This window comes from Truncatella angustata, assembly GCF_020726525.1.
Source record: "Truncatella angustata strain MPI-SDFR-AT-0073 chromosome Unknown BKA67scaffold_2, whole genome shotgun sequence".
In the NCBI taxonomy this organism is placed as follows: domain Eukaryota; kingdom Fungi; phylum Ascomycota; class Sordariomycetes; order Amphisphaeriales; family Sporocadaceae; genus Truncatella; species Truncatella angustata.
Genome location: NW_025763382.1, coordinates 279,860 through 305,722, shown reverse-complemented (window position 1 = coordinate 305,722; position 25,863 = coordinate 279,860). Strand labels below are relative to the sequence as shown.

General features: G+C 48.3%; 8 protein-coding genes and 1 non-coding gene across 9 annotated transcripts; 8 read left to right on the top strand and 1 right to left on the bottom strand.

The window, feature by feature from the left end:
- Positions 1-846: 846 nt before the first annotated feature.
- Positions 847-1,580, top strand: BKA67DRAFT_654633 (uncharacterized protein; the record flags this gene model as incomplete). The annotated part of the gene is made up of 3 exons (XM_046106592.1): positions 847-1,138; positions 1,232-1,267; positions 1,345-1,580. The coding sequence occupies 3 exons, from the start codon at positions 847-849 to the stop codon at positions 1,578-1,580; spliced, it is 564 nt and encodes a 187-aa protein (XP_045960522.1).
- A 258-nt stretch (positions 1,581-1,838) lies between these two features.
- Positions 1,839-3,951, top strand: BKA67DRAFT_150721 (uncharacterized protein). Its single transcript, XM_046095111.1, has one exon. The coding sequence runs from the start codon at positions 2,011-2,013 to the stop codon at positions 3,703-3,705; it is 1,695 nt and encodes a 564-aa protein (XP_045960521.1). The 5' UTR covers positions 1,839-2,010; the 3' UTR covers positions 3,706-3,951.
- An 823-nt stretch (positions 3,952-4,774) lies between these two features.
- Positions 4,775-5,107, top strand: BKA67DRAFT_487840 (putative Frataxin like protein, mitochondrial; the record flags this gene model as incomplete). Its single annotated transcript, XM_046096939.1, has 2 exons — positions 4,775-4,882; positions 4,937-5,107. Coding segments are annotated over 2 exons (279 nt in total), but the record flags the coding sequence as incomplete, so codon positions are not given.
- Positions 5,108-5,775: 668 nt separating this feature from the next.
- BKA67DRAFT_t71 lies at positions 5,776-5,848 on the top strand. The gene has a single exon. It is a non-coding gene; the product is annotated as a tRNA-Lys (tRNA).
- A 1,951-nt stretch (positions 5,849-7,799) lies between these two features.
- BKA67DRAFT_551471 (uncharacterized protein) lies at positions 7,800-10,643 on the top strand. The gene is made up of 2 exons (XM_046101748.1): positions 7,800-8,214; positions 8,274-10,643. The coding sequence occupies exons 1-2, from the start codon at positions 8,027-8,029 to the stop codon at positions 10,192-10,194; spliced, it is 2,109 nt and encodes a 702-aa protein (XP_045960519.1). The 5' UTR covers positions 7,800-8,026; the 3' UTR covers positions 10,195-10,643.
- A 3,211-nt stretch (positions 10,644-13,854) lies between these two features.
- BKA67DRAFT_551468 (uncharacterized protein) lies at positions 13,855-15,334 on the bottom strand. Its single transcript, XM_046101747.1, has 2 exons — positions 14,766-15,334; positions 13,855-14,693 (listed from the first exon to the last, which is right to left on the bottom strand). The coding sequence occupies exons 1-2, from the start codon at positions 15,118-15,120 to the stop codon at positions 14,059-14,061; spliced, it is 990 nt and encodes a 329-aa protein (XP_045960518.1). The 5' UTR covers positions 15,121-15,334; the 3' UTR covers positions 13,855-14,058.
- Positions 15,335-15,394: 60 nt separating this feature from the next.
- BKA67DRAFT_551465 (uncharacterized protein) lies at positions 15,395-17,285 on the top strand. The gene is made up of 2 exons (XM_046101746.1): positions 15,395-15,879; positions 15,941-17,285. The coding sequence occupies exons 1-2, from the start codon at positions 15,474-15,476 to the stop codon at positions 16,996-16,998; spliced, it is 1,464 nt and encodes a 487-aa protein (XP_045960517.1). The 5' UTR covers positions 15,395-15,473; the 3' UTR covers positions 16,999-17,285.
- A 2,258-nt stretch (positions 17,286-19,543) lies between these two features.
- On the top strand, positions 19,544-22,011 carry BKA67DRAFT_642445 (peptidase S8/S53 domain-containing protein). Its single transcript, XM_046105803.1, has 4 exons — positions 19,544-19,914; positions 19,970-21,662; positions 21,723-21,829; positions 21,886-22,011. Exons 1-4 carry the CDS (start codon positions 19,646-19,648, stop codon positions 21,929-21,931), a joined length of 2,115 nt encoding a protein of 704 aa, XP_045960516.1. The 5' UTR covers positions 19,544-19,645; the 3' UTR covers positions 21,932-22,011.
- Position 22,012: 1 nt separating this feature from the next.
- On the top strand, positions 22,013-22,573 carry BKA67DRAFT_551460 (uncharacterized protein; the record flags this gene model as incomplete). Its single annotated transcript, XM_046101745.1, has 2 exons — positions 22,013-22,258; positions 22,316-22,573. Coding segments are annotated over exons 1-2 (227 nt in total), but the record flags the coding sequence as incomplete, so codon positions are not given.
- Between the last annotated feature and the right edge of the window lie 3,290 nt (positions 22,574-25,863).

The window sequence follows — 25,863 nt, the reverse complement described above, 5'->3', positions numbered from 1 at the left end:
ATTCGACCCAAGAAGTGTCAGATATTCGTTCTTAGCAAAAACTTCCAAACCATATTTACGCAAGTTGGTGGTTAACTTTTCCCTCACATTAGGTAAGAGAGTTGCTGCGATCTCACTTACAGGAGAGGAGGTATGAGAATCCCAAGGAATCTTGAATCTGAGACGTAAGAAACTGCTAACCTCCGTGATGGAATAGAGGTGTTCCAATAAACAATTCTAATTTGCAAGGGAATATTCTTTGAATCTTTTACAGTGTTATCTCCGTTTCAGGCTCAACGGTTGCAACCACACTTTGAAACTCTTCCCTAATTATCGACGACCGAATTCAGGGGTTGACCTCAAGCGAAAGCACTTGTCCATCACCAAGTAATATCAGCACCGCTTTAGAATATCTGGATGCTATCCGAGTAAGTAAAACGACATGTGCATACTAGTGCGAAATTACTTTCCAGTCGCCGACGAAAAGCCTTATACGCCCCTCTGGGTAGTCCAAGACAGTCCGACTTGCACCAAGTATACTCGGCCCATCACAAACTACTCCAGGGCCAGAACTACCACGATACAGCATTCATAACTTCTCTGGTTGATGCAACTGTACAGGTCTGTTCGAAAAACTTACCACTCAAGCTACCGGTATACACGGCAGCAAGCCGATCGATGAACGGAAAAATGAGAACTCCTATTCAGGTATAAGTAGTTCCAAACGTCTTCCTGCATCGAGGTCTCTTGTAAAGTGCAACAAACATCAGAAGAATGCACGCACATTGCCTGAACCTTGATTAAAGTATTAAATTCTTGTCCGATCTAAATTCCTTTTCCCCAGAAAACTCTATCACGGTATCTACCATGCATACCAACACCTGTATTATCAACCTCCTATCACTTTCCTGCCTCCTCAGCCCCGTGATCGCCTTGCCGGCCACACGTGCCATCAAAACCGCCGTGGTTCACACCACAGGCATTCTTAGAGGTGTGGTTCGAGACAACAATGACGGCACTGAGGGCCAAAAGCACTTGCTCCCAGAAGATTGGTTGCCTAATGTCGACTCTGCACTCACGCTTCATCCTCTAAGGATCTCGGGTGGCTACAGCAGTGTTACTGCAGAGGTCAAGATCCACAGGAGTGGTGGCGCTGCTGGTAAGCCTTTCGCTGGCACCTTCCTAGGCTGTGCTTTTGCCCAAGCTACTTTGTTTTTCGGTATGGTGTAGCATGCTGATGAAAAGAGTCCAGGTGGCAGCAGCGCCGGAGGTGGTGCCCGAGGTACTGGTGAGTCCTTTTCTCCTCTCTTTCAAGAGTTCCCTTTTCATTCTATGATCGGGTTGGCCTGACTTACGGTCCGACAGGAGCCGGTGGACGTGGAAGCAAGAGCTCAGGGGGAAGTAAACTTGGCAACACAAGTTCAGGCGGCCGTGGAGCCACTGCTGGTGGTGCAGCTGGAGGTGTTGTTGGAGGGCTTGCTGGAAGTGCAGCCAGCGCTGACGTTGGAAACAGAACGTCAAAGGGTGATGCTGGGCACTTGCTAACTGGCTCCTCGGCGATCGTTTTGTTCGTTGGTGCTGTTGGTTGGGCTATTGTTTGAGGCCTGGCCTTCTGGCGAGACATCCGAGATGGCCCTACGAAGAGAGATAACGGGCAGCATTGTTTATGATAAGTGCTGGACATCTAGAATTTGTTTGAAAGAAGTCCATTTATAGAGGTCTAGTTCATAGGGAGTATACGATACCATCACGTGTAAATTAGATGCGATAGAACAAATGGTCGGCTTTCGACGCCTGGACACTGCCTTTCACTATATACAATGAGGGGTTTCAAGCATCGAGCCTCAGGATTAGGCATAACTATGACGATGGCAGGCGACTGAGTAGTCAGAGCGGTAAACTTTTCTTGAGGTCAGGTATCTTTTCTCCCGCTATTGCAATACTAAAGCTACGGTGTAGTTTTCATGCCTGAGTCCACAAGAAATCGAAATCAACCTGAGGTATCAACCGAGCCTAATTCCTATATCAGACATGGCAAGCGCTCTGGGTGATACCATAGAGTTTGATCCTAGCCCATCTGCTTCCGCGAAAACGTTTACCTCAATGGTGTCCCACTTGTTTCTCACACACTACCAACTATTTAACTCCCACGCAGAGGTCGCTGCTCAATCCTACACGGTTGACACCATGCCACGCCAGCAAGTCGACTCTATAGAATTTGTTGACGACGATTTTCAAACGCCCCCCGTCCCAGAATTCCAGGAATCAAAGTCCAACCAGAGTTTGCGACACTACGGCAACATCAATAAAGTCCTGGACATTCACAATGAAGGCATGTCTCTTGTTGACAAGATAATGCAGATTTGGCCGCCTCGTCCTTGGGTCAACGAAGATGAGGTCGCATCCCTACTCCATGGTTGCACGCTTGACACTGTCCCTTTCATGCGAGCATTCTATCGAAAGGTCATCAAACAGCTTGACGCGGCAGCCATCGCAGGAAAAGCACTCAAATGGCCACCGTCGACGGACTACAAGGACGAGCTTCCGTCGTACGAAATGCTTGATGCGGTCAGAATTTTGGGTGGGCAAAGGGAAGGGTTTGGATGTTTTCCTTCCACGATCATGAAGCGACTAGAAGCAGCCAAGCTCCGGTTTCTGCTGTTGAGCCCTGACAATGGTGCTAGACAGAAGGCGATCGCTCCTTTCTGGACCACACGAGTGGAGAGAGATTACCCGGCAACTCAAGCTACCAGCCAGGGCGGTCGACCCGATGCGAGAAAAGTGTTTTCTATGCTCGATGACTCAGGCTCCGTCGACTCTGCTACATCAACCGTTGCATCAATCAAGGGCTGCGAATATAGGAGCGAGCACGACCACTCTGATGACGCTCATTTCCAGCACCATCACGATCCTTACGAGATGATTGTCTCAGAGAGCGATCATGATTCTTCACCTATTGTCCGCTCTCGACGCACTTCCAAATTCACACACATCGAGAGCGACGAAAACGATGATGAAGATGAAGCGGGAGATATGCGTCATGCTGGCGATGTTGAACGAGCAAATACCCAGCCAGAATTTGACCTTGATAACGACAGAGTGACGTCTATGCTGGGCTCCCTGCTCGACACCGACGATTTCCATGAAATTCTCACCCACACTATCATGCAGGCCACTCACAGCTATCACATCCCCCAATTGACGAAACACACAGACAAATTATTAGAGTCTCACAGTTTCAAAGAAAAACTGGCCAACATGATCCATGAAAAGGTGGCTGATCTCCACAGTAATGTCGCAGCCGCCTTCGATAAGCTGGCCAAGCAGCAGTCTGAGATCGACCAGCTGAAGCGACAAATCGAGGCGATGAAGCGGGAGTCACCAGCACCAGTATTTGGTGGTTCCTCCAAGAGCTGGGCTCCCCCATTCGGCAAGCATAGTCCCGGTGTCTTCACGATAGACCGCAAGGGCACGTCACCCTCGGCGCCATCGGACGGCGCGCAACCATCTTCTCGCGTAATGTCGAGTTTTGATCCACGGCGTCGAGGTTCCTTGAGGCATCAAAAACAGGGGGAAACATCTTCGGATTTCGTCGTGGGCGGAGGCGTTGTCGACAACGAGAACTCGTCTCTTCTGTCAGGGTCTCAAGGTCGTGGCACCGAGAAGCGCCGCGCCACGAGCAGCCCGATCGCCGGCAACAGAAGGGACTCGAAAGTCTATCACTAGATGGACGTTGATGCGTGAATACTACGTTGCGAGGTTGCCTAGTATGATCTGGAGATGGTAGTGGTCCCGGTTGTGGGAACGATAGGCGCATAAGCTGAAAATGTCAAAAACGTTGAAGGACAGCATTACTGGGTGGTCGTGCACCTGATCCTAGGGCCGTGAAGGGTGAAATCACAATGGATGGTCACGCAGGTGGCTTCGTGGAGTCAAGAATGATCTATTCGGATTCTGAAACTACCAGTTCAGTGCAAGCAAAGCTCGAGATTGTTGTGTGATTTGGGAACCATGACGAGGTAGACTGAGATAGCAATGACAGCTGTATCGTTTCCTATTATTTTCCAAGCTGGAATATCCTGCTCCCACAAAGTGCTTGCGTTAATGATTGGACATGGCCACATTATTGCAATGCCAAAAGCTACTCGTTGAACATGACATTTCTGAATGTGAGCCACTTCCCATTGAATAAGTTTGAACAGTGTCTAGACCAGACAAATGTGGAGGTCCTGCTGTCAACATCAAGATCCGCATCACGGAGCGGAGTGCGGTTGTGTTGACCCTGCAGTGTTATCGTTAGTGGGGCAAATGGCGAGCTTCGGGAAAGATCAATCTACCGTATGTACCGTAGTCTACCGTACAGTAGTACCAACTTCAGCGTCGAGCTCTGGCATTGACTTATCGATCACAGTAACCAACAATCCAACTCACTGTTGGTCGCCACGAGGGCATGCAGTGATCCCGCTTCGTCGAGAGCTCCAAGCTCGTCTAACTGTTCCACAACCCGAGTCGTTCATTTCCAGACAAAGCTTCAACGTACTAAGAAACCCCAACACCTCACGATTCCGATTTCAACATGATGAGAACTACCATTGCGAGGCTCGGCCGCGCCGTGAGCCGAGCATCCAACGGCCGTACAGCTGCCGGAATCCAGGCCAGCCATCCCTGGATAATCGCGCGGGCTTCGTTCCCTCGTGCTGAAGCCCTGCGAAGCCCCCGCCGCGCCTTGTCGACCAGCTCTGCGCTGTCAAGACCAGTGCCACCAGAAGCTCTGAAGGATGCACAACCTGCCGACATTACCGGGGACCAGTACCACAAGCTTGCAGACGAATACATAGAGAATCTTCTCGTCAGATATGAGGAGGAGCAGGATGCAAGGGGCGAGCTTGACGTCGAGTACAGCGTGAGGATTTCCTCTGTTGTATGCGACCACCATACACTAACTTGAGCTCTGCAGTCCGGTGTCATGAACATCAAGTACCCCGAAGGAACCTATGTTATCAACAAGCAGCCCCCGAACAAGCAGATCTGGCTCTCGTCCCCGAAATCCGGCCCGAAGCGCTTCGATTATGTGGTCACTAGTGAGGGCCAGGACTCGAAGCAGGATACCGCAACCGGCGGATGGGTCTACCTTAGAGATGGGACGTATCTCACTGAGATTCTACAAGAAGAGACTGGGATCAACCTCGACGACATAGATAGCGACGCTGTCGAGTCTCTATAAGACGCCCCTTCGCCCAGCAGTGGAAGAACAAGAAGACGTGGAAGAACGCATTTCCCGGAGTTGTGAATGGCTTTGTGCCAAAGCACCCATTGCGAGATGTTTTATGTAAGTTGACTGGCAGTTGTTATTTGTATGTACGATATGTACTTGGTACCAGAATCTATTGATACTTGCATTCCCAAGTTCTTGGTCCTGGAGGCCGTTACTTCTCTTCTTCGTTGCTTCTGATCCTCCGGAGAAAGGTATATCCCACCATGGCTGCCACGCAACTATAGGCACTATCTTTGTAAAAAAATTTCTCGAGGCAGCTTTGTAGTACACCCGTTTAGCTCTCTGTGCGCTTTCACCCATAAGTGGTAGATGTTCCTGGGTTTGAACGACACCCACCTTAGGAGAGTTCCTCGGGTCGCAGGTAACAACTCCTACATAGGCACACAACGTCGCCGACCATTCTACCTCGTCGCCAACTCCACCATCATGAGAATTTCCACCGTCTACATGCTCAGAAGCATTCTACATGACACATTACAAGCTGGAATTTTCACAACACCGCAACAAGCAATTGTTTCGCGGCCTGGTTAGCTCAATCGGTAGAGCGTGAGACTCTTAATCTCAAGGCTGCGGGTTCGACCCCCGCATCGGGCTCAATTCCTGATGCATCTCAGAGTACTGAGATAAAGTTTTTTGGTCACTCTCTGTGGTGGTTGAAGCATTCGGAATTATAGGTAGTCACGTGAAGTTCTATATGTGGACGGTTTAGTTTGGGCAGACCCGTCCCAAGCTATTCACAACCTGCATGTCGTGCGATATGGATTTTTAATATCCAAGTTATCGTGTTCTTTGCATGTCGCGAATGCTTATGCCTTGTTTGCGCGGATAGACAGACACATAGAGACCAAGACAGAGTGCTCATTGGGGTCATCTTGGATTCCGGCGGCAGCTTATGGCAGAAGTCAACTCTAGGTTAGTCTAGTGGTGCTTTGAAGACGAGCCAGGCACGGTCATGCTATTTTGGAAGACTATTACTAGCCCTGATGAACACCCTTCCAACGCTTACAGATGTCGCAATGAGGTACCTACATCCACAGAGCAAGCTGAGATCGGAGGTGCTCCAATAAACGCCAAAGTTACACGAAATGTCCACCTGAATTTGAACCCTCCAAAATTAAACAGAGGTTGAAGCTGATGATTGTTGTCTTGAAGGTGACCAACGCTCGGCCCTATCTTGGCAGACTTGGTATCCTCGCTTACATGGGAAAATCTAGTTGTCATCCGGGGCAGCTATGCACGTAAATTGCACTGCATTTTTCGTTATAACAGAAGCCCGACATTGCTCATAGTGGATACTAGACTTTGTGAGTATGTAGGTGACAACCAACCTGGGTGAGCCCGAAAAGATAGAATCGCTAGGGCCGGGTCGAGATTTAGTGCATACCCCACCCAGCAATTCGAGGATGCAAATCCGCCAAGTTCTAAAAGTTAGGAGCTCCCGAAGCCTTCCTTCAACATCTGCGAGCTGAGAATTAGCGAAAGCTTCATACTACACAAAGAGTCAGGTTCGCGTGTCGATTTCTTTACAGTCTTAAATTTCCGATTCACATGAGTACTGCAGTAGATTTCTAATGACCAGAATATTGGCATTTCAGGAGGGACAGCAAATAACTCGCAAAACACAGGTCCAGGCACCCCCAGAAGGCTGATGGCCCGCGAACCAAAATGTGACAAAATGATGGGAAGCAGGGGGGTTTGGAATGGCTCCGCTGTTTGAAGGCCTGCTGCTCTTATTTTTCTGTGCCGGATGCAAACAGTCCTAACGGGATCGATCGATTGTTGAAACGAGAAGTCGGCACGAAGCTTGGCTCCCCAGAAAATATTGGACTGTCCCGTCCATGCTCTATTCTTCATGCAGTGCGATGCAAGTCAAAGTTGTTTTTACAGATCGCTCAGCTCCAGTCCTGGCGAACACAGCACGCAACGGACACAGCCCCATGTCCTGCAGTTCGGCTGCACGAGAACTTGCCAAGGCTAAGCATATGCTGCACCGCCACCATTTCGTCAGAAGCTACAACACGGTGAGGGCATCGCGATGATGCTGAGCGACAGAGCTTGCTTCCCCGGGATATACATCATTGTTTTGCTTGGATTGCCGGCTTGCAATTTCATCGAAATGAATGATGATCACAGTATCGTTGTAATGCAAACCCGTTTCTTGCAATTCTCCTCCAGGTTATAATTAGTAACGCTAGTTAGGACTAGCTGGTCTAGACTAAATACAAAGTCTATGGCGCAAAGTATACTCCGGAGTTGAAGCCCGTCAACTTCGAAGCCACAATGAGCACAGAGTCCTATGAGAGCAAATCTATAGCTAGATCAAAGAGTATGGGTGTGATGAGATTCGATCCACTTTCTGTTCACTGCTTTTTTGATCCAACTTGTGGTCGTGCAGGAAACGTCCCTAGCCTCAGCGCACTAACAATGCTGTTGTGCGGCTGCTGTAACTAGACTAGGTTGGGTCACCACAAAGCCGACCCGATAGATAGATCCATGAAAGCTCCCTCCATCCCCCAGCACCCTTGTAATACACGGCCTGCAATGCCCCTCGTCAACGTGACAAGCCATCCTCCATCAGCACACTCCATTCATTAATACTAGCCACCAGCCTCGCCCACGCAATGGATCTGAGCTTCTCACAACTCGAGCATTATCGCTCGCGGAGAATCAGATATCCTGAATACGTTCAATTGATTTCGTCCATTTGCTGTCCAACTGGCGGTGTTGCGCTCGACACCCACCTCTCGCAACCCATCAATATATACAGCCAGCATGTCATATTCCATCCATGAGCAGGCGTCGCCTGCCACTAGCAATGCCACAAACCGTACAAACCGCGGCGGGCGTCCCAAGGACTGGACCGAGCCCCGCACTCGCCGACTTTCGCGACTATATGTCTACACATCGTTGAAGGTCGACGATATCCTCAAAATCCTTGAGGATGATGTGTGGTGCCCTGGGTATGTTCCAGCTCCAGACCGAGAGGTGTGAGCGGCATTGCTGATTTCCAGCCTTATAGAAAGGAAGCTGCGAACAAGCACTTGCATAAGCTTCTCGGCAAAGATCCGCGATGGATGCGACCGAAAGATGTTACGGAGCAACGCCAGCGCATGGCTGGCCTCAAAACCAGTGATCGCGGGAGATCCTCGTCGCAATCCAGCTCCATCAGTCAAAACATGCAATCTCCGATGAGCGCGGTCCATGATCCATTTACTCAGACGTACCAACGGACCGGTACAATGGATAGCAGCTCATTCGGGCGGTCATCCGCATCCTCACTTGAGAAGAACGACACATTTATGTTCAATTCTCCAATGCCTCCCCGCACAAACACAAGAACATTCAACATTCCCACAGCAGCAAATCATAACACCGGCCTCAGAAATCTGAACAACTCTTCAACTACGTCATTTGCCCGTTACATACCCGGCGTAGGTCGGCAAGGCACTTCCATGACAACCTCCACCAACTTTAGCGTGGCAAGTGACAAGACCAGAGAGGCTTATTATTCTATAAAAGAAAAGCTTCACGGCCATGAAGTATCTGACCTCAAAGATATTTTTCGACTCTTGAAGCGTTTCACAATCTCAAATGAGGCTGACTCGGAACGATCAAGCTCTTCGCCGAGTTCCGCCACAGGGATCTTTCAACCGCCTTCTTTCGCCAGATTTCATGGTCAAACTGAAGGTGTCACTGTCCCTGGACTACCTAGATACACGCTTCCTGGTGAATTCATACAAACCGAACACTCTTCTTATGATTCTATGTCTGGGAAAGATCAATTCGGTAACACCATGTACCACTTCTTAGCAGCATCTGAAGAGGACATGGACAACCTCATCGGACTTATATCCCAAGAATCTCAGGCTTACAACCCGCTCCTAAACGTAACAAATACGGGAGGGCAAACATTCCTCCACGTCTTGCATAAAGGATGGTTTCGAGAGGACTCGCGGCTTATCGAGCTTGCTAATGAATTGCTACGAAAGCAGTTCAACTTCCATGCAACAGACAATTACGGGCGGACGTTCTTTCATGTCCTTCGGCAAAATATGAACGCAGATTCCGTCCTTATAAGGAAAGTTACTGGTCTCTTCGGCAACAATATGAGTCTACTAAATCGACGAGACGCATTTGGAGCCAAGCCGATGCAACTGCGTGCAGCAACGTTTCCTACCAATAGGGAAGAAGCCCGGCCCACCCTTTTGACTATCCCGAGCGCGGCTGGCCGAAGCCAACAAAAGATCACTGATCATGCACAACTTCTCAGGATCATCAACGGAGCGAATACATCACCGAATGGCCCTTCTCAAGAAGATGCACAGGGACGCAATGCTTTACACTGTCTCTCTGAAGTTATACTAGGTGTGGAGTCTATTGAGGCTCATGCTAATGGCACAAAACTCGGGAAGAGGAAAAGGAATGCACAAGATGAAACAGTCCCTCAGAATTGCCCTCTCAGCCAACGACTTCAGTACCTGGAAACTGTTTTGCAGGCCAATGTCGACGTCAACCACTATAATGCTAGTGGGAATACAGTCCTGATGTCATTTGTTTCCCATATCATTGATGGAGAGGACGATAAGGATTTCGAGCAGCTTATTAAGCGTCTTCTCAAGGCTGGCGCTAATTTGGAATCCCGTAACCGTAATGGCGAAACAGTCTTGCAGGTTGCGGCCAAACTCGGCCAAAAGTTTGCTGTCAAGGTTTTGTTGGAGCAAGGAGCCAATTTCCATGTCCACAACAGCGACGGTAGAAGTGTGCTCCAGACGATAGACGACCAAACAAGGCTGTCTGGAGACAATGCCGAAGATCTTGCACGGCTCGAGGCGACCAGAGGAGTCTTGACCGGACGCTTCAGCAAATTCCAAGTGATACAACAGCCTACATTGCTGCAAGAATGGCAAGTCCGGTCAGCCATCTCCCCCAAGTTGGTATAGGCTATTGGTCATGGTCACGTTCCTTACGATGTTTGCCGACATGCTCAAGCATATCGCCAAGTCTGATTTCTGTCATTTCTACTTCTACTTGTGTTCATATATTTCTTTGGCGATATGGCATGATTTATGGACTCTTGGATACCCCTGCTCTTCTCTGAACGTATGGCGTTTTAAGTGACGGAAAACGGCATATATTGGCAAGCCCCTGAGGTTCTCGGCGTTGGTGGTCATCTGGTTTATGGTTGGATCAGCATATAGATTCATTTATGTTTGTTAACAAACTAAGGCATGGCTGTCGCTTTACTTTCACCTTATTGCTAGTTGCGAATCGCGTGTTCTCTCTACATCAAACCAATTAAGCACATCAAAGTAGAGACAACCGTGACGAGGCGTATTCAGTATATAAAACCAAAATTCAATGTTACAAGGAAAACTGCCAGAAAGCAACCCGCCATTTCTAGCATGGCAACACGTCCATTTCACGGCAGACCTATCCATGGGAAAGGCCTTGAAATTGCCGAGAACTGAGCTGGCATGATTCAAAATTAGATGCCTCCCCCAGACCCTATGACCTCATTCTAGGGGTCTTCCCACAGGGTCCACGCTACCGCAGGTTCCCTCAATCCAGCTTACTCGGGACCGCCCTACTCAACGACGGTAGCGGCTGAGCTATCCGTTGGAACACTTCATTGCTTTCAAATGCTGACCACTTGTCATGCGCAGCAGTGCGCAGCAGCGTTCCTAATTGTGAAGATGACGTAGCCGAGTTTCAATGCAATACTTTGGCTGTTTTCCTTTCTTTTTTGGTGGAAGATCGCCCTGGGGTCTAGACCTGGCCATTGCCGATGTCTAGTCGGGGTGCAGGTCCCGATCGCTTGACGTACATGTAGGTACATATCTACAACCGCCGAGCCTCGAGGTCAAGCCCGTCGAAGCTCAGGTCACGCAAAGGCCTAGAACACGCATACATTGACATCATCGACGGGGAGATCCCTAGGTGGAACTCATACGTGCACGATGATTAGGGGAAGATGGTTTGTATTGGAACGTCATTCATAGGGCGGACGTTCTAACGCTGAATGAGTGGTGCTTCCAAGGGGCTGGCTTTGAGTGGTGTTGCTTGCGTTCGTCCCCATTTTCGAGCAAACTGGATTATAAAACCCTTGGATAGCCCTGCACGATTTCAGATCCTCTGGTCCTGGTTGATTAGCTCGGATGGGTTCGTTCAGTGTAAACCGACCGAGTATCTTCTGACTTCCAGATCCTCTCACATACCCTGATCCACCGACTTACACACACAAGCTTGCCCCGCTACATACCATACTCACATACCACAGACCACACCCCTCCCTCAACCGCGACCCCCACTAAAAACGGGGTCCATCAGTCACCATATGGTGGAATAGCTACTTAAGACACGCCCACCCAAATTAGGCACTATGGCCCTTATTCAGGGTCTAGCAGAATGCTCCGACATCGATTCTATTGGTGCAGTCTGCTATATCAAGTATGCATTCCACTCCAGCAGCTGAATCATCGCACGCAAAGAACTCCCTCGCTTAAAAGACCGGGGTTATCAGAAGAGTTAGGGTCGGTCATTGGACTCCTAACTTCACACTAACATGGCAACTTCTCTCTTCCCAGCTACAGTCACGCAGAATTTATCGATCATCGGCCTCCCGTTCTTAACGTCCCAGAAGATTTTCAGTACAGTATTAAGCGCTTCATATCCCAGAAAAACCCTGCCGAAGACTGGGTCCTGGGTCGCCATGTTAAATTTGACGAGCCAACAAACGCGCAAGCCTCCCGCGACCGTTTGGTGAGGTTGGCGGCAGCCTTGGCGCGAGGGTTCCCGGCTCAACGCAAGTGACGGATAGTGAAGGCCGGCGTTATCTTTTTCTCTGGCTTGCTAGGCTGCTTTGGGGGTTTGATTTGCTGTAAAACTTTCCAATATTGTTGGAAGATTGATACCAATCATTTGACATTCGTTTCGTTTGCTTTGTACTATGAATCAAAGAGGAACATTCACTTAACCACGGTATATCTTTCTTGCCTACTTGCTTCAGCGAAGCCATCGTGGAGTTGTGAAATGGTAAACGTGCGAGTATAGCGAAAGTGTACCAGCCGAGCCAAAGCCCGAAATCAAAACTGATACTATCTTACCTTCCAACCAGGCGCTATAGAGACTGACCATGTTCATGATTTCCCATCGACATACCGATTTATCATCCTAGGTTTATGGTAAAGTAGACGCTTTCTATCTCATTCAAGTGTCTCTCCTCAACCTTGTTCAAAAACTTGTGCGCTATTGTAAGCTCTAGTATATATGTGACTCAAAATTAGCATGCCTACGTTGCGGACCCGGGCTCAAACATGAGAAAGATCTACTTTCAGAGCATTGTACGTAAAATTCTGAACTACGTGCCCCTTTTTAAAACCGCGGGATTAGCTACCTTGCTGCCTCTGAGTTGGAGATCGAACCCAAGAAGGTCGAGCAAAAGCTGAGTCCGAAAGAGAGAATATCCGCAAAGCCACGAGAAACCCCGGTAGTTGTACTTCCTTCTTGTGTACAAGTTGTTGTTGTTGTCTGAACATCGAGTGGCCCTGTAAATATACTAGACACGATCTGAGGGCTATCTGCGGGTCTGGTGTAATCTTTCCTCGCAGAAATAAGTATCCAGTTCCCAGCACACACTCCGTCTCGCCTTAGCAGTGTGGGCTCCATTGTTGACATCAGCACCGATGGACGCAAGGCTATTCTGCTTGATGTATGTTTAATTCTAGCCAATGTTGGAAGGGGCCCCTTTTCTGGGAGACCATCTGACAATCTCCCTTTGAAAGACGGTCGTCATTCCAGCTAGATTTCTGCCGAAGTGATAACTCCGAGCGTCCTAGCGCCAGTGAGAGACTAATTACCGGTAGCAGAATGTGGCACTCGGCCCGCATCTTGCTGCTTTGAGCCGGTGATTGGGGTGCAGAAGGGGGGGTGGGGGTCGGGCCAGGACCGATTGGATCGTAATACTACTGGTTTGAACTTGAGTCCAACTAGCTCGCGAATACATAGAGCTACTTGGGTGGTTTCTAGGAACCTGAACTTGTCTGTAGTGTTGAACTGACCCGGCTGTACTATTACATACTATGGATAGATTATGTTGAATTATTGTTGCATATTATAAAGGTTTATCTGTAGATACCTCACATAAATTGAGTAATGATGTCGATAAATCTACTTGAGGTCACACTCAAATGCATCCCTGTATCCATTTCTGGCAACCGTCATGATATGTAGATCGTCCCATTTCTGAAATTTCTTTTGGAAAAAAGGTCGTTCAAACCGCGTATGATTGACTCGGAGGGTAACATAATAGCGATCTTGAGAAAGCAACTACGAGATCCTCCGCCTACCAGTGCTATTGTTCGATTGTGAAGGACATGCTATCATGCGCTGCATTCGGAGGGAACAGCGCGCTTGGCAAAGCACTCGTGCTGTAGGCATACACAATGATATGCGTCTCCGTGAATGGGAAGAAGGCGAATCCGACACGTGGGTATGTGGTGGAGTCACAGCGCACAATCATGGGATTTGGTAGATCATTATTACCTTGGCAGTGTAACTTGGCCTGTCATGATCAGTTTCGAGACAGGTGTCCACCAGACAACCACGTTATCATACCTCCGTGCTTCGAAAGCAACACAGGGAAGCATTGCGCCAAATGAAGAGTTATTCCAGAATGGAAATGGTGACGGTTACATCGTATTTTGAGTGATGGTTCACGGGTTACTACATCTGGTAATTGCCACGGTGGAGGTTTATTAATAGGAAAAAGGGTTGTTTCCTTGAGCTGACGACGATATACGTGATCGCTAACGCAAATCGCCGACAATGCGGTCAAACTCTCCAACTGTGTGCCGCCAGACCTCTTTTACTAATCCACTTTTCCTCATCTCGCCCAGGAAATCCCGGACCAAAGACGTTGGCCCTTCGCAATCCGGCCCAACTATATATACCCCACCCCCGGCTTCTCCTGTTGTACCTAGCGCTACTGCAGCATCGTCTTCCAGCGATACCACGTCGTCGTGCCCATCAATCATGGCCGGAGGAAACCTGGCGCTCGTTGCAAGGTACAAGTGACGCTCACCGCTTTCATCGACAGGCAAAAGCACATAGGATCTCAACATCTCTTCAGACATATAGCGTAGGAACGGCGTGTCAACTGTGCCAGGGTAGTCGTGCACGAAGCTAACACTCGTGGCTTCCTTGGCCACCGCCTCTAACCCGAGAGTTATCAGCGTGGACAAGTGGCCTCGTAGTTCGGAGGCTGGGACACGAAGAGCTTGAAAGTCGGATGCGTCAAGCGGGCCTTCTAGCGTACCTCCCCCAACGCTGACGACACGGCGAAGATTGATCGCTTGCTGCAAGAGCGGAAGCAAATTGGTGACAAAGCGTAGGCGGGAATAGTAATTCAACGCAGCCAATAGATGAAGCCCTTCCGTGGTTTCTGGGATTAAGAGTCAGTGTAATTATCATACGCTTCTATAAGGGCGGCAAGAATATTTAGTACGCAACATACCAGTACGATCGAAGCTTGGGATGCCGGAGCTAAGAAATAGAATATTTATTTGCTTCTCCTTTGCTTCTATCTCTCTGCACACTTGGTCGACGACGCGGATCAGACTGATATCCGCCTTGATAAAGATATACTCCCCGTCGGGATTGAGACTTTTGCACTCAACTAGAATACGGTCTGCTGCATCTTGGGAGCGACCGATGAAATAGGCTCGCGGTCGGTGTGTGTAGAATGCAAACTTCTTCAGAGTTGCTTCGCCGATACCACTTGTTGCGCCAACGAACACTGAAACTAATTGATTAGAAATGGCAGAAGAAAGACGAGAGTTAGAAGACTTGATGAGTGACAGGGCAACCATGGCAAATACTGTAAATGATACTAATGCTAATATTGATTAAAGTACAACAAATATTGGTTGTTGTATCTGCGAACACGATCCCCTTTATATTTCGAGATGGGACCATGTATAGAGGGTGACAGAATATAGTTTTAGGCATTATAATCATAGCACCGCAGCAGACCCACATGACAAACGCCGAACATGCAGGAACTAGTCGCCGATTCTGCATAAGTGGCGCGCTATGTACATGTGTTTACCAATCTGTTTCGTCTGCCATTTTTTTAAGGTTAGTGGTGACCTGACATGCACCAGCTAGACTCGCTGTTGCCCCTCAACCACGCGATATGTCAGCTTATTGACGATATCCTGAAATGCTCTGCTCAACTTCGATTTTCGTTCGGTTGACCATGGCTCCGTCCCAAAGCATTCCAACCGAGGCGACATTGCCGACCACGTCTTCCCGCATTGCCCTCGGTAAGGCTCGATCATCATGTAATCGCTGCCACTTACAAAAGCTCAAATGCGTGAAAAACACAAGCTATGGTAGCTGCGAGAGATGTCTCAGATTGGGAACGTCGTGCCGATTCACAGCTCGCACTTCTCGCGTACACCGAAACGCCCCTCGCTGTCTAGCAGACTGCGGTGGGCGTCATGCAGTCTCCATATCTCCGAATATGCCTATGCCGTCCGTACAATTTCATTCAGTGAATACAAATGTAACTGGCATTGATTTGTTGTTCTCATCGAGTGCCGATCCAATTATTGCCAACGACACAGGTTGGTTTTCCACCAATTCATTACAGGATTGAGCGGTGATTGAGAAAATAATCTTTCGTAGCAGCTTCATCCTTACTTCATCGTACTTCAATACAAGGCGGTGTAGAAAACATACAAAACAGACAGTGGTTCGAAGACCCTTGCGAATCAATGTATGGTTCGGGTCTGTTCTACAACGACGATGTCACTACAAACCTCACGGTCCTCCGCCCAGTAAACAAAAATTCCGCAACTATATCTCCTCAGGTTGACGCGTCTAGTTTGTTCTCAAGGGGCGAGGCTTGGGAAACACTCCACCTGTCAGCAACACGTCCGTTTTCCTCTGCAGCAAGGCTAGCGAGTCTCAACGTCGCACTTTACGAATGCACCTCCAAACTTCCATCCAAAGTTCACACAAGATCGCCGCTCAGTGATTGGAGCGTTAGCGACAACTGTGCACACAAACCACAAAGAGCTAAGCTCTTTGTTATAGATGAGCTTTTCCGTGTCACCGCCGACTTTTTGAATATCATCGAGAACTTTAATGATGAGGGGTGCGATGCGAGCACTAATGTGCCACCAGTTAACATCAATGGCGAACAGATATTCGTGCCAAATCTCAGGTCTGCCCAGAAAATTTGTGGCCGAGTCCAGTCATCAGCCGCGCCGACTAGCATGGAGCCTTCCTCAATATTTCCAGTTCCTATGGATATCGCAATTCTAGACGTACTTATATCTTGCCATCATCAACTTACAGAAGCATACGTAGCAGTCTTCCAAAGGATGCAGGCCTGCATTCGCAACCACAACGTCTCACCACTCAGGCTCGTGCCCGAGAATGAAAGAAATTGGGGTGTCATTCTTCCAGAGTTGAAAATGGGCTCTATTGTTACTACTCCGGCAGTGTGTGTGACCAAGGATTCACCTATATCGACTGTAGCGGCAGCGTCAATGTATATGAGCATGATAGCGTTGCTTTCTTCACAACTTTGGGATCGAGTGGCAGCCGTGATGAAACAAAAGCGTGAGATGCCTTCTGTTGGACCCAGCTTAGACTTGAGAGACATGCTATGGGATACAATGTCGGCCCGGACTGACCAACTATCAAACATGATCGACGCTACAAAGAGTCTGCTCTAGAAATATCCGGGCATTGAATTCAGGAATGGTTTATGGGCTGTCGTTTTTTTACTTAAACCTATACAAGTTTTACAGATACGAAGTGGGCAATTGGAAGAGTTGTAGTTTCAAATATCCTTGCATTCTCCTACAAAGGGTATCAAATGCCCTATTGTCCGGTTTCCTACAAGGGTCGGCGCATGTCAGTTAATGATGCCGAAGATATGCTCTTGTTGAATGCTAGCCTACTGAAATGAGAGTCGCGGGCATTGATAGGATTATATTCAGCTACGTTATTTCGAATATAGAATGCGAAGATTATTACGGTCCAGATGTAAATATGAATCTGCGAATTAGGTACACTATACGGGAGAATATTCAATCAATGTCCGCGTCAAGTGATATATTGGCTCGATATTGTCCCAGTTCCCTGACTGTCTGACAATTCGCAACATATCGCGCGTCATATTGCAGTCTCCTATACCGAATCTCCACAGCGGGTTCCAAAGCCCTGGAGATCAGTGATTCCCAATTAAACCTACATTCTCAGTCCCGGAGAAGTGGGATGCAGACTTACATTGGACGGCTCTTGTAACAATATCATGGTTCTCATGATGTTCCCAGAATATAAATTTACCACCTGGCTTGAGAAGCTTGTACAAGAGACTAGCCACTGCCTCCAGATCGGAGGCAGAGAATAGAACCTGGATGCACAGAATTGTGCTCACGTTGCTGTCTGTAATGCCATGACCCTCTAGTACGTCCGTGTCCTCAACGCCGCAGGCAATGACGTACAATCATCCTGAATTTTAGACTCCATGGTCTTAATCTTCAGATCTGCCAAGAAAAAGGGGCCCTTCTCGACGCCATAGACACGAGAAATCTTGTCTCGATTAACGCTGGGAATTTGGCTGCCAAGAGCAGGACCCAGGTCGAGAAGTATATCGCTAGCATTGGAGACAAACGTGAGAACCGCGGTGCGGGCTTCAAATCGAACGAAATGCTGGTCTAACGCCAGTCGTCACAGGCCAGGTCTTCTCATCCCAGAAGGATATTTCGTCGGCGCGTCGAGATGGATAGGAATACATACTAAGTGATTTGTACCACAGCGCATTTGCCTTATCTCTCCACTGAGAAGTACTCGAGACAGTATTGATGCCTTGGAGTTTCAACACTTCAAAGACTGTCACGCGAAGGGCTGTTGCGACATTTAAGTACGTGGGATTTCAGACAGGGTCACACCATCTCACTTACACTAATCTGCGTAGACAAGCGGCTCGAACAGCTCGGTGTAGTTGATCCAGTGCCCCACTGTATTAGAGGGCATCTCATATAGATAGTGCATCAATCTAAGCCGCAAATGAAGTCAAACAGTCAGTTGGATTTTGATATCATGTGCGAGGGATATGTTAGGTTTTATCCATGCCCGAGGTCCTCCCAACAAAAATCATGGACAGTACAGATGTTTGAGACAATTTTAGGCACAGCTGCATACTCGATAAGTCAGGTTGCGATCATGGTAAACACGGGCGAAACAGGCTTCGGAGTTCTATTGACTATTGTGTTTCAGTTGAGAAGGCAACTTGGGCCGCAATATTGTTCAACCGACACCAGCTGTCGACACTGTCAATTGTTCACTAACCGTCGTAGCGAGAAGGGTGAGTCAGCAAAAGCCATGCGCATCAGAACTAATGGGAGCGTTTGTGCTTCTCAACTCATCTAGAGCAAAACAGATGTGGTGCCGAGTTTTCTAGGAGCTATGGTGGTATGAAAACAATCTTGTCGAAACATGTTTTTACCCAAAGACCAGTTTCTTGTAGTCTTCGGATTTAAGAAATTTGGACGACTTCTGTGTTAGAGTATGAACAATGGGGTAGGCTTGGCATGATTGATTATATCCCGTGGGATCATGAATGTACATACTAGAGTGTTTGGTCACTATCTTGACGAATACACAGACGATCGAGATTTTCTAAGGGTAAGAAGGCCGTAACGGACCAAGTTAGAAATAGGAACATCGAAACTCTTGAGGTCGGTGGGAATTGAAAGTGAGAATATATCTATACAATCGCTTCTGCATTAAATCATGCAATTTGCAAAGGAAATGATTATGCTCTGGCTGTTCTGTAAATTAATAAAAACAAGTGATGAATTTGATATGATTTTCCGATTTCAGTCAATGGTGTTAATACCACGGAAGAAATCCATCGCGACCAGGGTTATGCATGGAGAAAGTACTTTGCATTGAGAGAGTACTTACCCCTGACCTTCCATTAGCACTATCCCGGTGGGTCTACAACGCTGGTTAGCGGGAGAGGGGAACAGGGTCTCAATGGCAAATCCTCCTCATTCAGGAAGGTGACACCAGCATCTTGGACCAACCAATTTGTCTCACTGATACTATTGCTGGGACAACTGACTTCTACGCGTCATGAAGCACGCGATCTCTAGGGCCATGGCGACGATAGGAATTAACCTCATTGATCTAGTTGTGCACTGCGGATCAGTGCATCCGGTAGCTGAGGGATTTCTCAGCGCCTTCGCCGGAATGCTATATAGGTCGCTAGTCTTCTGCATTGTCGGTGCCAAGTTGGTGCCAAGTTGATGCCAAGTTGATGCCAAGTTGGTGCCAAGTTCAACCTCGAAACAACACCTGTAGGACTGCACAATGTTGTTTAGACAGCTTGCCCTCGCTACTACCAGCGGTCTTGCCATCGGGGCCGTGGCCAGTCCCCTTGCCAGCCCGAGTCGTGATGCAGTGACTGCAGTGAGTAAACGTGAGGTCCCAGCTACCCATGGACTTCACGAGCGACAAGCTGCCCACTGGGGCAGACAGTGGGCAAAGAGAGACAGAGTCCAAGGACGGGCGTTGCTTCCCATGCGTATCGGTCTCTCACAGAGGAATCTGGATGTTGGAGCACGCCACTTGAAGAAAATGTAAGCCATACCCAGACCTTGTACGAATACTCATCTTAATATATGAGGTATTTAGCTCTGATCCGAAATCGTCAGACTATGGAAAGCACATGTCGACTGATGAGGTTATTGAGATGTTCGCGCCATCCGAATCTACCGTAAATGCTGTGAAGGAATGGCTTGTGGGCGCCGGCTTTGCTGCTGAGAAGATAAGTCTTTCGGCCAACAAGCAGTGGATTCAGTTTGATGCACATGCCGAAGATGTTGAAGAAATTTTGGCTGCCGACTACTATGAGTACGAGCATCTTTCCTCTGGCAGCAAAATGGTCGCTGTTGAGGAGTACCATATTCCTCTCGAATTGCGTGATCACATTGACTACATCACCCCTGGTGTCAAGCTTCGAGCCGACCCTGGCAAGGTGAAGCAGATGAAGCGACGTCTTCAACGAGAGGCTCTCAAGAAGCGTGATGTCAAGCCTTTGTATGCCAACCTAGAGTTCTTCAGTGACGAGAAAGGCAATGCGGCTGCCCTTCCGCCTCTGAACTCGAGTGTTTGCAATATCTACGTTACTACCGACTGCATCAAGGCTCAGTATAACATTCCAACCAACACACTTGCTGCCCCTGGCAACGAACTCGGTATATTCGAGTCTTTGGACGATCATTACAGCAGAGAGGACCTCGACACCTTTTTCGCCCAACTTCACCCGGAAATTCCGCAAGGCTTTTATCCTGAAGAAAGATTGGTTGACGGTGCTATTGGTGCTGTTGAGGATGTTCCTGGTTACAACCAGACAGACGCGGGTGTTGAGTCTGATCTGGACTTTGAAGCTGCACTGCCATTGATCTACCCTCAGAAGACCGTTCTGTTCCAGACTGATGACGAGTTCTACGAAATCAACGAGACACAATCAGACACGCCTCTCTATGGCTTTTACAACACTTTCTACGACGCAATCGACGGTTCTTATTGCTCGTACTCGGCGTACGGTGAGACTGGCGACTGTACTGATCCCGCATGTCTCGACCCTGTTTACCCAAACCCCAACCCGGGTGGCTACAAGGGACAACGCCAGTGTGGCGTTTACGAGCCTACCAATGTCATCTCGATTTCGTACGGTGGCGGCGAGTCTGATTTGCCTGTATCTTACCTGAAGCGCCAGTGTAGCGAGATCATGAAGCTTGGCTTGCAGGGTGTCACTGTTCTAGAGTCCTCCGGCGATGACGGTGTAGCTTCCTTCCCCGGTGATTTTGGTTACGAGAATGGCTGTGCCGGTCCTGACAGCACGGTCTTTTACCCTTCAGCTGACGCTACCTGTCCTTACGTTTTGGCCGTTGGCTCAACTCAATTCAACCATGTCACGAGCAACAGTACCGGCGTTTACGGTAACAGCACCAGCACCTATTATGAGTCGGCCACCGCGCGCTTCCCTAGCGGTGGTGGCTTTTCCAACTACTTCGACGTTCCCGAATGGCAGACGGACGCCGTCTCGACCTACTTTGATGAAGTCACCCTGGACTTCACAGGCTATGAGAACGCTGGTACCAATTTCAGTGACGTCGGCAATGGCGTTTACAAAATTGGTGGACGCGGCTACCCTGACGTTTCCGCCATCGGTGATTACTACCTGGTCTTTACCGAGGGTGTCTGGGCCCGTGTTGGCGGCACATCGCTCTCGGCGCCTGTCTTTGCATCAGTCTTGACTCTCGTCAACGAGCAACGTATTGCTGCTGGCAAGAGCACCGTGGGCTTCGTCCATCCTATCCTGGTAAGCCTGTTCCACCACAAGAATGGTTTAGATGTGACAGACACTAACATTTATTTTCAGTATGCTCACCCAGAGGTTTTCAACGATGTCACGGAAGGGTCCAACCCCGGATGCGACTCTACCGGTTTCCTGGCAGCTAAGGGCTGGGATCCCGTGACCGGTCTTGGGTATGTGCCTTGTCTCATTCCAGCTTAAAATCCATTGAGTTGCTGACATTCTCCAGAACACCAAATTTCCCCAAACTCGTCGACCTGCTACTCAACGTATAAGCTATCTACAAAATAGTTGGTTTCCTGGCTCACAAGTCGAATGGAGCTGACGAGCTGAACTAGTTCATATAGTTACGTGCATTGTAGGCAGATGATGAATATAAAATTTATATATTTACAGTCGTATAATCGCGGGACATGAATGATCACAGCGACTAACTCTTTCCCCGCTTGTTGGGTATTACCATGACTTCATAACATTTCGTAAAGATAGACAGATTTAGTTTCCACCAGGAATTTCTGAGTTGACCTTGTTGTCAACAGCCTCGTCGATGACGTTGTCGGCACCTTGGGGGACACCTGCATCGCTGGCGACCTGGTTCACCTCTGCATGTTGCGTTAGTTAAGTTGTGACCACAATACTGGTAGGTGACTGCTGCATACCCTGGTTGGCCTGTTGGTCAGCGCCGCGCTCGATGCCGTTGCCAGGCTGGGAATCGCTGCTCAGCTTGTTGCCGGCAGCCTGCTCAACCTTGTCCATAATTCCAGACATGATGATTGATTTGGTGGTAGTGTTTGTGATGAAGAAAGTGTGGTTAGAAAGCTTGTGCAGTAAATAGTTTGTGTTTAATAATAGTTAATACGTGGGTTGATGCACAATCAAGTGTTTATATATACGACCAAGTGGCACTTGCTGGTTGTTGATTCTGGGTCCCTGACATAATGAACCTTATTAGGACCCGCAACGTCAGCGTAGTCTAGACTCTATAGTGGTGACTTGTGTCGTCATTGGACGATCGCCCGAGCCGACGCATAGTTCCCGCTCGACGTCGAAACTTGGCAACCTTGGCAGAGCCGGACCCACCCTCGACGATTATCGGCTGATTTACGTCAAAGATCGAGGCGACGCACGCAACGCAAACGCATCTGCCTTGATTGCATAAGCATATCTTTCATGCGCTACATATGATTGGTATCAGATTGTCACTGTGTCCTATGGTGAAGTCAAAGCGGGGCTCCAGACCTGGCTCCATCAATGTTTCCAGCACGCTCTATTGATGCCGAGCTTCCGAGTCCTAGAAATTTGTCTCTAGAGGAAGATGCTAGAATAATGCTAGTGATCTCTTTTAAACTTAGTCCCTCCATCGCCTTAACAAGTCTTGCCCAAGAGCTGACATGAGAGGTGTTCAAGCATGATCGATAGACCAATGGCGCATCTGTAACCATGGGGCTAGTTTACTTGACGTATGGTACGTGCCAGATGATGCAAATCCCCATCATGCTCCTGTTTTTGCATGGATTCGAACTAAACGGTTGCCGCTGCATGGTGAGCACGAGGAGCATGGTCATTTTGCTATAGTCGACACGTGAGACTCACTGATCTCTATTCGTATACGTTCATGCCTATGTATTGTTACAAAGACACCTGGCATGACGAATCGTCTCGCCTTTCTTTCCGGTTCTGTAACGGTCTATCCCAAAGCCACCTAATCAGAGACATCCACATTATATTGTAACTCGCCTCTATTTTCCATCACAGAAGTCCGTCTACTGGTGTCTTCGAGCATGAGCCCGCAAAACACCAAAATGCAATTGATCTGTGGTAGTCTCCGGTATCTCTGTATCACTCTCAATTCTGATATCACCTAGACTGAACTCGGTCTCAGATTTGCTCTCAGCATAATCTCCATTTGCAGGAAGATAGAAACAAATCCGACGCGGCAAACATGATTCTAACAAGTCATGCCAAGCGCAATAACTGGGTAAATACGTCGATGACCTGAACATGACTGTCGCGATCAAATCCGTTCCCCAGAGCAGCTGTGACGAAACTTGAGGGATGGAGAGGTCGGTAGCAACTAGTCTTGGTGATAACGATGCCTCAAATAGTATTGAATGGAACTTCCACCAGCCCGGTTGGCAGCAGCTAACAACCCGATGTAATGCGTTTGAAGCCCCGAGCGACTTATAAATACACGGGCAAAAAGGTAAAAACGTTGAAACATCACGATGAAGCTGATGAAGGCAAGGATGAGTGCTATGATAGGTGTACGATTTTTGAACTTCCGCGCGGAAAGGGTACGATATTGTTAATAAGCATGTTGACGGAAAGGTTAATACCACAACCCTTTATACCTTGCACGGCTCGACCTGTAATTAACATGGTACAACTGATCATTTTCCCTAATACATCATCCCGGAGAGCAAATGCCGCAATAACGCTAATCAAGACTCACCGTCGACTAAGGAGGCTTGTAGGCTGACCGATTAATGAAAGGAAGAAGGCAAGTAAGCACTGATGAACCATATATAAAGGTTATCGGCACCAAGCTCGTATACGATAATGGGCATGTTGTCGAGGTGACCGTTGACTCGGCTACTGTCAGCATCGATATTAGGCATAATGCTAGAAAGGTGATAAAAGTTCGTTATGAATTTATCAAAAACAATAACGTTTGAATTATTAGCATTTGTGTTAATTGCGTCGTTTGACCACATAGATTTCTCCGCGAACGGACGTAGCTTGGTCGGTCATCGATGCAGAGAGAGTTAGCATATAGTTTTAAGTGCGTTATGATGATGAAGATACATGTTCGCAAATTAAGATCGATTAAGATATCTGATAAGGTATGTATTTTTGTTGAAATTTCATATTCTTTGTATTATGCATTACTCCTTATCTGGCTAATTAGCAACCATGCTTGGTAAGCGGCCGCGGTGTGCCAGACATGCTTTTTATATCCCACGCCCAGCAGTCGGATGCTTTTGGAGGAAAACCATGGTATTTTCTTTTTCTGAAAAGATTTGACTCAAAATTTGTCATCAACACAAACTGAAGTATCAAGTTATGTGCCCGGATATATAGACATTTGGCATCGAGGGTGATTCATATCCCGGCACATCGGCGACATGCCTTTTTGGAAAATTCGCCGTAGCGCAAGCGGTCCAACCTCATCTGGTACGGCACATATAATATAATTTAGGAGCCCCTCAAGTAAATACGCGCCTACTGAGAACAGCATCATTTCCGGGAGACAAGACGCCGAAGCGGCGCGAGCCGAAATGATGGCCCTCGTCAAACCTTCGCAGCAGAACCAAAACAGGCATGTATGGGATGAATATTACCGGCGCAAATTGAAGTACGTCTGTGATAACGACGATGAAGTATGCCGATGACGCCAGCGCGTCGGTCTCCAGTGTATTTCCAGCCCACCAACGCGGAGTAAACGCCAAACACAACCAAGCTAGATTTTGGTACCAGACCACAAAGCCGGGGCCAACGATTGATTGACAAAGGACAAAGTCTATTGTCTCAATCTGTGTGAAAAGTGATGGCTGAAATGACTAGGAATACGAGATTGGGGGGGTTTGTTCTTTCCCCCCCCCCCCCCCCCCCCCCAACAATCAGCGCAAATTCCGGCTTCGCCAGAGACAGATCGCCTCAGACAGATCGCCTCCTCGAGTTGAACGATATGAATAGATCAGAAGTGTACAGTCCCCGCTCACTGAATTCGCCTCTATTCTCTGGTTTGGCACATGGGGGAAATAAAAGTAATGGTTCAGCCACATCCGTCTCCCATACTGGAGCCATAAAATCCAAACATGGACCTAATTACTGTAAAGTAACAATACCAACGCACAACACATTGCGACCCCAGCGAAGAGTGGCGCAGAGACTGATTGGAATGTTGCGGTACGACCACGGGAGCAGCAAAATAGCGAGGCATCGGCATTCTTTTGACTGATTGATTGGACCGAGAAGCTTGCCAAGCTCAAAGGGCCTTCAGAGAGTCATACCTTGGAGTGTAGACGGAACGCTTCTCCTTTCGCACGCATTCAATGGTGTCCCCAGTTCAATATGTGCAAGGCCGTACCCGTCCCCTTGGAGCGCCTGGATAGTCGCGGGCATTGAGTACAGCAACAATCTGAATGAGAAGAAGCCGTCCCCGAATCCATCTTCAGAACTTCACGTGTTCTCGGCGTACATGCGA

Excerpts from the sequence above, each read along its gene's own strand:
- BKA67DRAFT_551468 (XM_046101747.1), bottom strand. The coding sequence starts at position 15,120 with ATGGTTGCCCTGTCACTCATCAAGTCTTCTAACTCTCGTCTTTCTTCT. Across the intron at positions 14,694-14,765 it reads CCCAAGCTTCGATCGTACTG|AAACCACGGAAGGGCTTCAT; the intron begins GTATGTTGCGTA and ends TCTTAATCCCAG.
- BKA67DRAFT_642445 (XM_046105803.1), top strand. The coding sequence starts at position 19,646 with ATGTTGTTTAGACAGCTTGCCCTCGCTACTACCAGCGGTCTTGCCATC. Across the intron at positions 19,915-19,969 it reads GCACGCCACTTGAAGAAAAT|CTCTGATCCGAAATCGTCAG; the intron begins GTAAGCCATACC and ends TGAGGTATTTAG. Across the intron at positions 21,663-21,722 it reads GCTTCGTCCATCCTATCCTG|TATGCTCACCCAGAGGTTTT; the intron begins GTAAGCCTGTTC and ends ATTTATTTTCAG.
- BKA67DRAFT_551465 (XM_046101746.1), top strand. The coding sequence starts at position 15,474 with ATGCTCTGCTCAACTTCGATTTTCGTTCGGTTGACCATGGCTCCGTCC. Across the intron at positions 15,880-15,940 it reads AATTATTGCCAACGACACAG|CAGCTTCATCCTTACTTCAT; the intron begins GTTGGTTTTCCA and ends AATCTTTCGTAG.
- BKA67DRAFT_551471 (XM_046101748.1), top strand. The coding sequence starts at position 8,027 with ATGTCATATTCCATCCATGAGCAGGCGTCGCCTGCCACTAGCAATGCC. Across the intron at positions 8,215-8,273 it reads GATGATGTGTGGTGCCCTGG|AAAGGAAGCTGCGAACAAGC; the intron begins GTATGTTCCAGC and ends CCAGCCTTATAG.
- BKA67DRAFT_150721 (XM_046095111.1), top strand. The coding sequence starts at position 2,011 with ATGGCAAGCGCTCTGGGTGATACCATAGAGTTTGATCCTAGCCCATCT.